We start from the raw sequence: 12,516 nt of genomic DNA, 5'->3' as shown, positions 1-12,516 counted from the left end.
TCGATCTGCACAATTAGGAGTCGATGATATGTGGCAACCATGTCAGTGAGCCTGACCACCCGATCCTGTTAGTCACTTCTTGCGACAAACACAATCGCCTTTTGTGGCAAGCATGGGTTGCTGAAGGTCTATTCTAGCCAGACCTTCGCGGATCTAACAGGGCCCTTGTATGAACCCATCTCATTATATACATTCACGATCACACGCCTCAGTCTCATTCATAGCTTACATATAACGAAATGATAAGTTTCCCATACACTTGGTTTATAATTCACGTTATCACATAGAAATGAAATATGATACACGACATAGTCATTAGTGTGGCTGATTCAGTTACGTCACGAGTCTGGAAGCTAATGAAACGCTCCATAAATACTGACAAACGATTCAGGCAAAAGTTACAAAAATATGTTTGCTGTTAGGGGATATTTATGTTGCCGGTTTTATGTCATTTCATTTCATATATGTAATCGCAGACATGTTTCACTTGTATTTATTATCAGCAACCATCACAAACAGAATACCAGCGTTAGGTCTGATTAGCTCTCAGATATGCAGTGTAGTTGTTAGAGCGGTCACTCGGCTCAGTTCCTACACGAGCATACTGTGTAAAGCCCATGTCTGGTGTCTGCTGCCTTTCATTGTGATGGAATATTGCAACTCACTGTGTAAAACCATTGCCTATGCTGTTTACCCATAATTCAGATTCACCAAGACGACCAGGAAAGTCGCATGACGCAGGACCTCAACGTTTATTTAACAGCGGTCCTGACATTGCACTACTTACCGACTTTAAGAACAAAATTGTTGTAGGAGTTCTCGTTGATGTTCCTGAGTTTCTCCTTCATCGCAAACACAAACTCCGCCAGCACGGTCATGTGGTGCGTCACGGAGACGTCGTTATCCTGCAACAAACGCATCACCTTCACCAATCAGGTTCATACTTGCGTGAGTGAGTAATGTTTCATCCATATCGTGACGAAAAGGTTGCACATACACAATAAATACAAGAAGTTAAATAATCAGTCATTGACGGACTGCAATATGCCTAGAGTATTGCAAAGATAGTTAAAACTTGCTGGTATACATCGTCCAAAGCAGACAACTATTTCTGACAATACATTATAAAAATGGACCCGTGAAAGTCCGGGGTAGAATAGGCCTTCAGCAACCCATGCTTGCCATAAAAGGCGACTCTGCTTGTAGAAAGAGGCGACTAACGGGATCGGGTGGTCAGGCTCGCTGACTTGGTTGACACATGTCATCGGTTCCCAATTGTGCAGATCGATGCTCATGTTGTTGATCACTCGATTATTTACAGACCGCCGCCATATAGCTGGAATATTGCTGAGTGCGGCGTGAAACTCAACTCACTCATTATAAAAATGGGCTGCTGATCGCCAAAAACGGATCATATTTGTGAATAACAGGTACGATAATAAGCCACATAATACACGATCAATGTTGGAAGACTGTAATCAAACAAGCGGTGCTGTAAAACTATCAAGTGCTCTGAGATCACGGAGTTCATGAGTGTGGGGTGCAGTATCTCTCACCTGGATCAGATGTTCCGGCATTAGACCAATGGCTGTCATGTACGTGCTGCCGATGGTCTTGATCTTGTCTATAGCTCGGAAGCGAGGTTCATTCAACAGCTGAATAAAATACATGAAGTGAAGGGTCAAAGTAACGTTAAAATACCGAAGGGGTATTTCAAAATAACGCTACTGCATAATTGATTCCACTCTTAGCAAATAAGGTATTCGGCAATCCAAACGATATACAGGAAACATCATGCCACATGAAAAATCTGAAACCCAGCTGCTTTATGTAACAGTTGAACCACCAATGAACTGAGTCCCAAACCCACTAGTGAGCCCAGACAAATCACTGACTGACAGCAGAAGCAACACAGTTGGGGATAAGACGATACAGTGGGTAAAGACGTGACCGTGGGGAATAAGAGGATTCACTTTGGGATAAGACGATACTCGGGGCTGGGTCATAAATTGCATCAGAACCAAATCCAACGATATCTTCAACCAATCCACCAGTGTTGATGCAGGGTAGAATTCACCTTTCGGCAACACATGCTTGCCACTAAAGGCGACTAAACTTGTCATAACAATGACCGAATTCTGCAGATCGATGCTTATGCTATTGTTCACTGTTTTGTCTGGTCCAGGCTGGATTATGTACAGACAGCCGTCACATGGCTGGAATATTGCCGAGTGCAGCGTAAAACTAAACTCACTCACTTACTTAAGCCAATCTCAATATTTGGGTACAATCTGAAAGCGTTTACATGACCCAAAAGATGTTGATCCTGAAGGTTATCAGAATAACTACTGTCATAACAGATGTCTACAGCAATCTTTTTCAGTGTTTTGATATTATTAAGGAAGGAATTATACGTTTCAAATTGTATGATAAACACAGCTTTTCAGATATGTTATGCACTGCATTTTAAAATGATCAAATGAACCACTCTTTTGAAGAGCCCCACCTCGTCGAAGTCTGCGATGATTTCGTTCAGTACCCGGAGACACTCCACGCCCTGATTGTTGGCATCAAGCTCGATGTAGAAGTCGGAGAAGTTCGGAATGGAGGCGAACACGACGCCCACCTTAGTATACTGCTGGCTGTACAGCTCCTGTTGGGAGACAACTCGTTCATACACCTGGCACAAGAGGGGACATATATGTTGGCTGTACAGCTCCTGTTGGGAGACAGCTCGTTCATACATCGGGCACACGAGGGGACATATATGTTGGCTGTACAGCTCCTGTTGGGAGACAGCTCGTTCACACACCGGGCACACGAGGGGACATATATGCTGGCTGTACAGCTCCTGTTGGGAGACAACTCGTTCACACACCGGGCACAAGAGGGGACATATATGCTGGCTGTACAGCTCCTGTTGGGAGACAACTCGTTCACACACCGGGCACACGAGGGGACATATATGTTGGCTGTACAGCTCCTGTTGGGAGACAGCTCGTTCACACACCGGGCACACGAGGGGACATACATGCTGGCTCTACAGCTCCTGTTGGGAGACAGCTCGTTCATACATCGGGCACACGAGGGGACATATATGTTGGCTGTACAGCTCCTGTTGGGAGACAGCTCGTTCACACACCGGGCACACGAGGGGACATACATGCTGGCTCTACAGCTCCTGTTGGGAGACAGCTCGTTCATACATCGGCCACACGAGGGGACATATATGTTGGCTCTACAGCTCCTGTTGGGAAACAACTCGTTCATACATCGGGCACACGAGGGGACATATATGTTGGCTGTACAGCTCCTGTTGGGAGACAACTCGTTCATACATCGGGCACACGAGGGGACATATATGTTGGCTGTACAGCTCCTGTTGGGAGACAACTCGTTCATACACCGGGCACACGAGGGGACATATATGCTGGCTGTCAGGCCCCGTTCCTCAAAACGATCGTTGTGGTAAAGCACGTTAAAGCATGGAAGTTACGATCATCTTAGGGCCACGATGAATGAGAGTGGCCTGGTAACAAACGCTTTGGGCACTGTGAATACAGTCAACAGGCAGTGCTCTGGAACACTTTATATTGAATCATGCTTCTTGTTTGGTTTCATATCTTCATATCAATAGTTTCATAATTTCTGAATGTTTTTTTGTGAAGAAAGTAAAGGCTGAAAATGCATCTAGCAGTACGTTTAGCAATACCGAATATGAATACATTCCCTGGGTATTTCCAATTAAAGATAGATTTTGAGTGTCATGAACCGACCATGTGACTCCTGTTGCCATTGTCGATGAAGTGTGCGGCGACGTGGGTTGGGAGTAGGTTACAGAGGATCTGGCGGTTGTTGGTCTGCAGGTCTGTCATCTCGATCTTCTCCTCGGTCGCCTGTAGACCCCATTACCACAACATTACATAGACTTCACACACTCGAACACGAGACACAAGGCTGACCCAAGAAAATGTTTGTCGTTCATGCTAACAGTAGAATACAATCTTGCATGAGAGGCATATTTTAGAAGTTGGAAGTAAATAGAATGAGTGTATATGGATGACAACTTCTTTAATACTGGAACATGACGTTTCGATACAGGTTCTTGTATCGTTTTCAAAGTGTAATTGATGACAACTTCTTTAATACTGGAACACGACGTTTCGATACAGGTTACACTTTGAAAACGATACAAGAACCTGTATCGAAACGTCGTGTTCCAGTATTAAAGAAGTTGTCATCCATTTACACTCATTCTATTAGAATACAATCGTTCATATTAATAAGAATGAGTGGTTCGTGACAAGCAAACGAGCATCACGGGTAGCAGGTCACTGAAGTTATCTCCCTTCGATCATACTGTGCGCATTCGAAGGAAGTGTTACCTTCGACTGCCGAAATCGATACATGTCTAAACAACTTTGTGAGTGGGTATACAACTTATACAATGAGCCCGTTTATGAAGTCAAGTCCTAGTTTCCCGCTACATGACTTCCATGACAGTAGAGAAGGGTCCTGTAACGACTAAACCCCTGACACATTGACGCACAGCGAGCTTGACACGCACCTGAGCCTTCCACAGGAAATCCAGTCTGTTTGTCCACTCCTGTTGCCGGCCCTGGACAAACAAGGTGATGATGAAGATGATGATACACACGATGCCGGACACATGGGTGGGGATCAGGGGGTCGCTGAAACACACAGAAGGAAAGGGTAGTTCCAGAGATACTCGCCATTCACTAATCTCCTTCTTTAAGATGCTTGAATTTCATGACTGCAGAAGTGTATTAATTTTTTGGGTTGTTGGATATTCATAAAATTGTAAAGGTATGTACAGACGTCGCAATGCTTGATATTTAGCATAAAGTAAAAAGTGATATAATCTTCTATATATGGCAATTTACAAACAGAAGCAGTGCTCATTACATAATCTGTCATGTCTAGCCTCCCCAATATACCTGCCAGTTTCTGTTGGTAGTTTCTGAGACCGAGATCTAAACTGAGCAAGAGTATGTCTATGTTTAAAATAGGCAACTGTGAGGATAGCATTTTATGTTAGTGTCAGGAAAAAACTCAAAGACCCAACTGTGTGATTTTGATATGGTCGCATGTTCCTGACATGTGCCCATTAAGTTGCGACCTAACGCTGACCTAACGCTGACCTGACGTTGACCTTAACGCTGAGGTTTTCTTTCAGTACTACCTGACATACGATTACATTTTCTTGTAAGAAATCAAAATAAATTCAGGACACATAATCCATTTCTGTTTAAAACTGTCAACCGCATTCATTATTCTTAGTATTTTCTGGAACCATGTCTGTTTTTTCCCAAAGACAAATTATGCAACCCGTAGTGTATGAAAATAACGACAGTTTCCAAGCTACCTTGTGCATCCACAGAGAGCCGTGTCTGTATTGTAGTTTGACACCTATAACAGATTTACCTTCTAATAATCTCCGCGGCGCCTAGTGAGTCCCCCGAATTCAGGCCTTTGCCGTCAAAATTGTCGAAGACTATTTTATGTGTATACTCCATGAGCACCAAGTAGAACGCCGCCATGATAAGCATGAGAACCAGACGGATGCAGGAGGATAGTTTGAGGAACACCGAGACACAGATGAAAGACACAATGGCACTAAGATAGATGTACTGCGGCATCGCGCACTTGAGATGGCTGTCGGTGGATGACGTCATCGTGATGTTGGTGAGAAAGGCGAATATATTCCCGCCCTTGCAGCAGAACTGTAATGAAAACATCAAGGTTGGAAACAACGCAGGAACAAGTCACACAGCCTATGAAGGAAGAATGAAACAGTTCAGCAAGAAAGCAATGCGTCCGTGATGTCACATAATATTCTTAGGTTGGGAATCGAAGCTCGGTCTACGGTGTGATCCTTCTGCTTGGATGGGTAGAGTTGAATCTGTTGGAGAGTGATGTTTACCATGATCAACATACACGCGTTATTCTGGACCTAAGCCATCTTGAATTAAATCTCGGTGATTTATTATAAATTCCGCTAAGTCTGTTTAACGGCGGCGAGAACGGTATCTTCTGTAATATCCCCACGTGTCAGCAACATACTAGGTCATTGTGGTGAGGTTTCAGTGAAACTCTAAGTATAGTATTATTGATATTTGCCTTAATGAGACATGCGGAAAGGTGAAAAATAGGCGGAAATGATATTCTCAATGTGGCTGCAATGGTGCAGACACACCATTATTCTGATTTACGGTTCATACTTCAAATAGTTTCTGAGGACATGTCCAAAATAGCAACACTGAGGTTATTGATCCCAGAATAATCAGAAAATGTTACATAACCATCGTGTTAATCCGCATAAGAAATGTCTGTTGTATACACATTTCTTAATGAGGCACTGAAGACAGAACTCCTGCCATACCGCCGGGAAACTACAACTAACCATATACTAAATATAAAATGTGTTTTCTATGAGGACAGTTCGCTGTATTCACGACGTGTTATTTGATTCCAAATAATCCATAATCATGTCAATGGGATTTTGATTTTTCTGGCTTACTGTGATGCAGTGCTGAACATATCATAAATGAGTATTTATGTACCTTGGTGCACCGGTGTAGTTCTCCAAGTGCCCTTGACGTGGAGTCAACATCTCACTACAGTATTGTCGAATTTCACTCCTATGTTCTCAAAGTGGGCAGTTATCGACACATTTCCCTGACACTAATACGACTCCATTATGGGTAATTGTGACTGACAGTTAAAACTGGCCTCGCCACGTGAAAATCGACAGTAAGAGAATTACCTCCGTCATAAAAACGAAATCTACAATTAAATATTTAATTTCAATGAATATCCATGTTGAGACGGAAAGGAGAATGGGTGTTTTAAAAATCTTCTTCTCGTGTGATAATGAATAATTACCGTTTAACTATAACGAAGATTACAGTATTTTTTTCTAATTTTAAAGGATGCAAAAGTACCCGTCTCGGTCCATCCTAATTTCCGAAAAAGTCCTAAACTGACTAGCTCTAAAGTCTGATTGATTTCAGACTATTTCTCTCACAGATGAAAATCATTGATTTTCACAAAAATACCTCTTTTTAACTCAAATGTAAGATTTAAAGAAACGATACTTGGGACGAAAAGAGCAAATCTTCTCAATTCCAAATTTAGAGACCATTAATAGAACCTAGGCAGATGACGAATAGAAATTAACCTCTTGAAGAAATGAAAGGGGTAATGATATGGTTGATATACAAAGTCCAACCATTATCTGCCGCCCCCGGTAGGACCTACTCTGGGGTAACAAGTAAATGGAAAGGCCGCGTTTCAATTAAGATAGATCGTCATATGACACTATATCTAATGTGAACCGAATCTGACAGTATTTGAACATGGCATCTTGAATCATCGACCACATGCTTTTGAAGCGTTCAGTTGCAAGAGTTCTTTTCCATTGCGTATTGAATTCAGCTACCTGAATAGAAGGCCCGAAGGTTGAAATGAAAGCGATTTAATAGTACAGGATGATGCGGTTGTATATGTGAAGAATTTAATACATCAAACATATCTGGCTAAAACCGAATTAAGTGTGCATGATCACCGTCAGCAGCAACAACGTCTCCTTCCAACACGGACAAAGGAGACGGTGTCTCTCTAGAGAACACGTCTTTGGCCTGATAAAAGTACTCACCACATTGACTTGAGCAGTAGCGTAGATGAGGACGATGGTAGTTATCATAATAAACAGTCTCAGGGCGGCTGACTTCCGTATATCAAAAGGTGTGCACTGGAATAAACCAACAGTTGGAGAAATTCAATCTCTAAAATGTATGTAAAGAGTGTGCAGGTTATAGCTTGTTGTACGTCCTCGCGAAAAACCAAACGTCACAAATACGTGGTTGACTGGAACCTTGCCACTGAGAATAGGCATGAAACTGACCTTGATCTTGACACCGAGAATGAGCATATGACTGATCTTGGTCTTAACACAGAGAATGAATATATAACTGACCTTGTTCTTGACACTGAGAATGAACATGTAACCGAATTTGATCTTGACACTGAGAACGTGCATGTAACTGACCTTGATCTTGACACCGAGAACGTGCATGTAACTGACCTTGATCTTGACACCGAGAACGTGTATGTAACTGACCTTGATCTTGACACTGAGAACGTGGATGTAACTGACCTTGATCTTGACACTGAGAACGTGGATGTAACTGACCTTGATCTTGACACTGAGAACGTGCATGTAACTGACCTTGATCTTGACACTGAGAACGTGCATGTAACTGACCTTGATCTTGACACTGAGAACGTGCATGTAACTGACCTTGATCTTGACACTGAGAACGTGCATGTAACTGACCTTGATCTTGACACTGAGAACGTGGATGTAACTGACCTTGATCTTGACACTGAGAATAAGCATGAGGACGATGGCGATCCACGTGAAGGACGCAAGAAACAGCATCAAGAGCAGCAGTGTCCTGAAACAAACATGACAGTGCCTGAGCATGTTTAAAAATTAATGTCAGTATCATAAAAAATATTACTTAGACGAGATTAAGGGCCGCAGGGCACGGGTATATTCATTTTTTTCATACAAACTATGCAAGTTGTCAGCTTGAACACAGCAGATGTGCAGCAATCACGCAGTAACCAGATCCACAGTTCTCATGGAAGTAGAAGGCTGGACATCCATGCATCCACCTTCTCATGTCACCTGCCAACATGGATCAGATCTCACCTGTGTAGTTACCATCTGATCTCACCTGTGTGGTAAGCACCTGATCTCACATGTGTCAAGATATACCTGACCTCCTATCAGGTGGATAAGCACCTAGATCTCACCTGGACATCTTAACACACCTACAACGTCACATTTGCACTCACCTGGGAAGGATAACCGCCTGGAGTCCGGCAGCACACATCAACAGCAGAAGGGAACAGATGAGGCTGCCGCCAAAAGCAAAGTCCTCCACGGTCTGATACTGCCAACAAAATAGCAATACACACACTATATCAAACAGAGGCACAGACATTATCCATATTATGTTCAGAGAAAAGGGGATACCAGATACGTTTATATCCAAGAACGGAGAACTTGTTGTCATAATCAACTATACTGAGTCAAAAAAGAAACTTCACAAAATGTGGTTTTAAAAACAATGAGTAATTTTTCTCTGATGACACATCTATGAAACCAAATGGGATCCCTATCTTTCCACTCTTGAAAAACGTTAGCAAAACCCACTCAAACCCATCCATTCGTCGTGCAAATGACGTTACTGCCAAATCAGGTTTTGCACGTGCAGTTGATCACGTCATCTTCTTTTCTTCATTTGCTCGTGTTTGCATTGGCCTCAAGAATTGAAAAAAAACACTTTTAAACCACAGTTCTAACGGTACTTTAAATGCCTCGATCGTCAAATGTGCAAAGTGAACGTGCCGTTGGCGTGCTGCTAACGGGAAAATCGGGTCGTCCACGTGTGACGTCGCGAGCAGACGACCGTCAAATCGTGCTACGTCACCTACGTGACAGATTTCTGCCGGCTACACGAACCTGGGCTGAGATTTTAGAGACTGATTGTCCTCACAGACCATTCGAAATCGGTTGCGGGCTGCATATCTCCATTCTCGACGTCCATACTGTGAATTGGCATTCTGTATACCCATGTTTTGGAATGGCGGTGTAGCCTAATGGAACTGATTGTGGCACTGTCAGTGTATCGAGTTCATCACTCATCAATGAAGTAATAACAGTTTAACCATCTTACTATCTCTTGTTCTTCATAGCGCCCTTAAGAAAGAATGTGAAGTTTCTTTTTTGACTCAGTATAGTAACGGTAGATGGTGAAACAGACAGACGGAGACAGACAGACATACATAGACAAAATATCATTTCAGGAAACAGTTATACAAGTTGCATGGGTGGACCTACACTACCATGAACAGTATCATCTCACCGGTCTGTGATGTCAGTTACAATAACACATAATTAGAGGCAGACTTTCCCCTGACGTGAGTGGTTCCTTACTCTGCGTTCAGTCTCCGAGCAGCGGAACCGGAGGGTGATGACATTCACGTGGTTCGTCTTCTCCCTCTCCACACTGCGAGCTGTGATGGCCTGGGCCAGATACTTGTTGACACGATCCCGAGGTTCAGGCAGGTGGGAGTGCCTACAATAACACACATACATCATATCTCACCCTGGTATACATGGAAGGTAGAGCATGTCAGTGAACAGGTGATCATTCGCTACCGCTGTGTGGTTATCAATATGAGCAATAATGCTGCTGAACCAAATGTCAAGAATCTCTATTCCAGATCCTAGAAGAAAAATATATTCTGTGTACCAAAATCAAGCTACAAGGGAGAGAGTGTAATAAGAGTCAATCCAGGAAAAGACGGGCAACGAACCACATCGCACGACGATATACTATTACACAGGTCGGTCACATTCTCCTGGCGGGGTCATCGTCGCACGACGATATACTATTACACAGGTCGGTCACATTCTCCTGGCGGGGTCATCGTCGCACGACGATATACCATTACACAGTCACATTCTCCTGGCGGGGTCATCGTCGCACGACGATATACTATTACACAGGTCGGTCACATTCTCCTGGCGGGGTCATCGTCGCACGACGATATACCATTACACAGTCACATTCTCCTGGCGGGGTCATCGTCGCACGACGATACACTATTACACAGGTCGGTCACATTCTCCTGGCGGGGTCATCGTCGCACGACGATATACCATTACACAGGTCGGTCACATTCTCCTGGCGGGGTCATCGTCGCACGACGATATACCATTACACAGGTCGGTCACATTCTCCTGGCGGGGTCATCGTCGCACGACGATATACCATTACACAGGTCGGTCACATTCTCCTGGCGGGGTCATCGTCGTACGACGATATACCATTACACAGGTCACTCTGCCCGGGTGATCAACGTCTTACGACAATATACAACTACACAGGTCACATTCCTCTGGCGGTCAATGTCACCTGACGACATACCATTCAAGAGGTCACATTCCCCTAGCAATCAATGTCGCACGACGATATACCATTACACAGGTCACATTCCCCTAGCAATCAATGTCGCACATTCACCTGGTGGTCAATGTCACACGACGATATACCATTGCAAAGGTAACATTCCCCTGGCGGTCAATATTGCAGTATCATATACCATTACACAGGTCACCCTGACCTGGCGGTCCACGTCGCACAATTATATACCATTACACATGTCACATTGCCTTGGCAGTCAATGTCACACGACGATATACCACTACACAGGTCACACTGCCCTTGAGGTCAACGTCGCACGATGATATACCATTACACAGGCCATATTCCCCTGGTGGTCAAACACATGAATGCTCCGAAGCCCACACTCGCTACAAAATGACTCAAAACAGTAAGCTTAACCTAGATATAATTGTGATCTATTGGTAAGAAATGCCCACATACCGTTCTTTAAAAGGTTTACGAAGTTTGTCCGTCATCGAGGCAAATACACTCTGAAAGATGAAGATGATAATAACAAGTGATGTCAAACCAGTGATCACATGACGGAACTGAAAAAAATGCTTCTTTCATGAAACATTGACGAACAGATCACTACTGTTTTCTTTTTATTTTATAGAGACGTGCCATATGGTTAGCCTATGCAGTCAAGATTCCGCACACTGGCGTCAGCGTGACAAGCATATCTACGGGACAGTCCTGATACCTGTTTGGTCTAACGGGGAAGCTGAAATGGTCACTGTAACATTTACGTGTTCACTGAGGATACTTAGCAGGTGAAGTGGTAATTAACAGCTGGAATATCAGTTTTCAAGACAAAGAATGGATAGACATAATTCTTTAAGGTATCTGGGAAAAGACCAATCGTTTAACACAAGCCATCACATATGTCACAAAAATTCAAGACATATTCAGGTTAGGAGAAGCGAAAGGATGATGACGGTTTATTTGAGGCAATGGCTGTCCAGCACAATGTATTGTTGAAATTTTCGCTTTCTTTGCTTTGGCTTTGTTGAATTTCAACCCGAATGTGGAAACCGAAAAAATATACAAGCCGGTGTTCAGTGCAGATACTTCGCATTATCAAACACAATTTAAACTGATATACATTCAATTTGACAAACACATCTGAAACCAGTATACTTACAAATTTGTGAACTGGTTTCTCGTCTTGAGTGGGAGTGAGAACATTCTGGAATGGGATTTCGGCATTAAACTTGACGGACTGCATGAGACGCATGACGCAGTTGGTGACGTTCCGGAATGACAACTTCTTGGGCCGTAAGCCGGTCCAGTCCTTCTGGTGAAACACACCCGGCTGTAGATAAGCGAAGTATTTAGTGTTCTTGCTTCACAATTTAAGTACTACATTCTGTATTATCGTTCCGAATGTCAGTACCCTGATACCATCAACAAAACAATTATAACTGCACCGTCTATTTGGAACTGACAGCTTTCTTTTTGTCCAAATGGG

General features: G+C 43.3%; 1 protein-coding gene across 1 annotated transcript in view; it reads right to left on the bottom strand.

Annotated features, from left to right (window-relative positions):
- The window catches only part of LOC137255951 (adenylate cyclase type 1-like), a 90,097-nt gene that overhangs the window by 6,231 nt on the left and 71,350 nt on the right, over positions 1 to 12,516 (bottom strand). Inside the window, exons 8-19 of the mRNA XM_067793560.1 lie at positions 12,190 to 12,360; positions 11,487 to 11,536; positions 10,031 to 10,172; positions 8,887 to 8,984; positions 8,396 to 8,480; positions 7,679 to 7,774; positions 5,446 to 5,744; positions 4,568 to 4,691; positions 3,777 to 3,896; positions 2,507 to 2,653; positions 1,557 to 1,655; positions 788 to 905 (exon numbers count right to left, since the gene is read on the bottom strand). Of these exons, the coding sequence (XP_067649661.1) occupies positions 788 to 905; positions 1,557 to 1,655; positions 2,507 to 2,653; positions 3,777 to 3,896; positions 4,568 to 4,691; positions 5,446 to 5,744; positions 7,679 to 7,774; positions 8,396 to 8,480; positions 8,887 to 8,984; positions 10,031 to 10,172; positions 11,487 to 11,536; positions 12,190 to 12,360 (1,549 nt within the window). The remainder of the gene's footprint in view (positions 1 to 787; positions 906 to 1,556; positions 1,656 to 2,506; positions 2,654 to 3,776; positions 3,897 to 4,567; positions 4,692 to 5,445; positions 5,745 to 7,678; positions 7,775 to 8,395; positions 8,481 to 8,886; positions 8,985 to 10,030; positions 10,173 to 11,486; positions 11,537 to 12,189; positions 12,361 to 12,516) is intronic.

Source organism: Haliotis asinina, chromosome 11 (assembly GCF_037392515.1).
Source record: "Haliotis asinina isolate JCU_RB_2024 chromosome 11, JCU_Hal_asi_v2, whole genome shotgun sequence".
Classification (NCBI taxonomy): domain Eukaryota; kingdom Metazoa; phylum Mollusca; class Gastropoda; order Lepetellida; family Haliotidae; genus Haliotis; species Haliotis asinina.
This window is presented reverse-complemented; position numbering and strand designations above follow the sequence as displayed.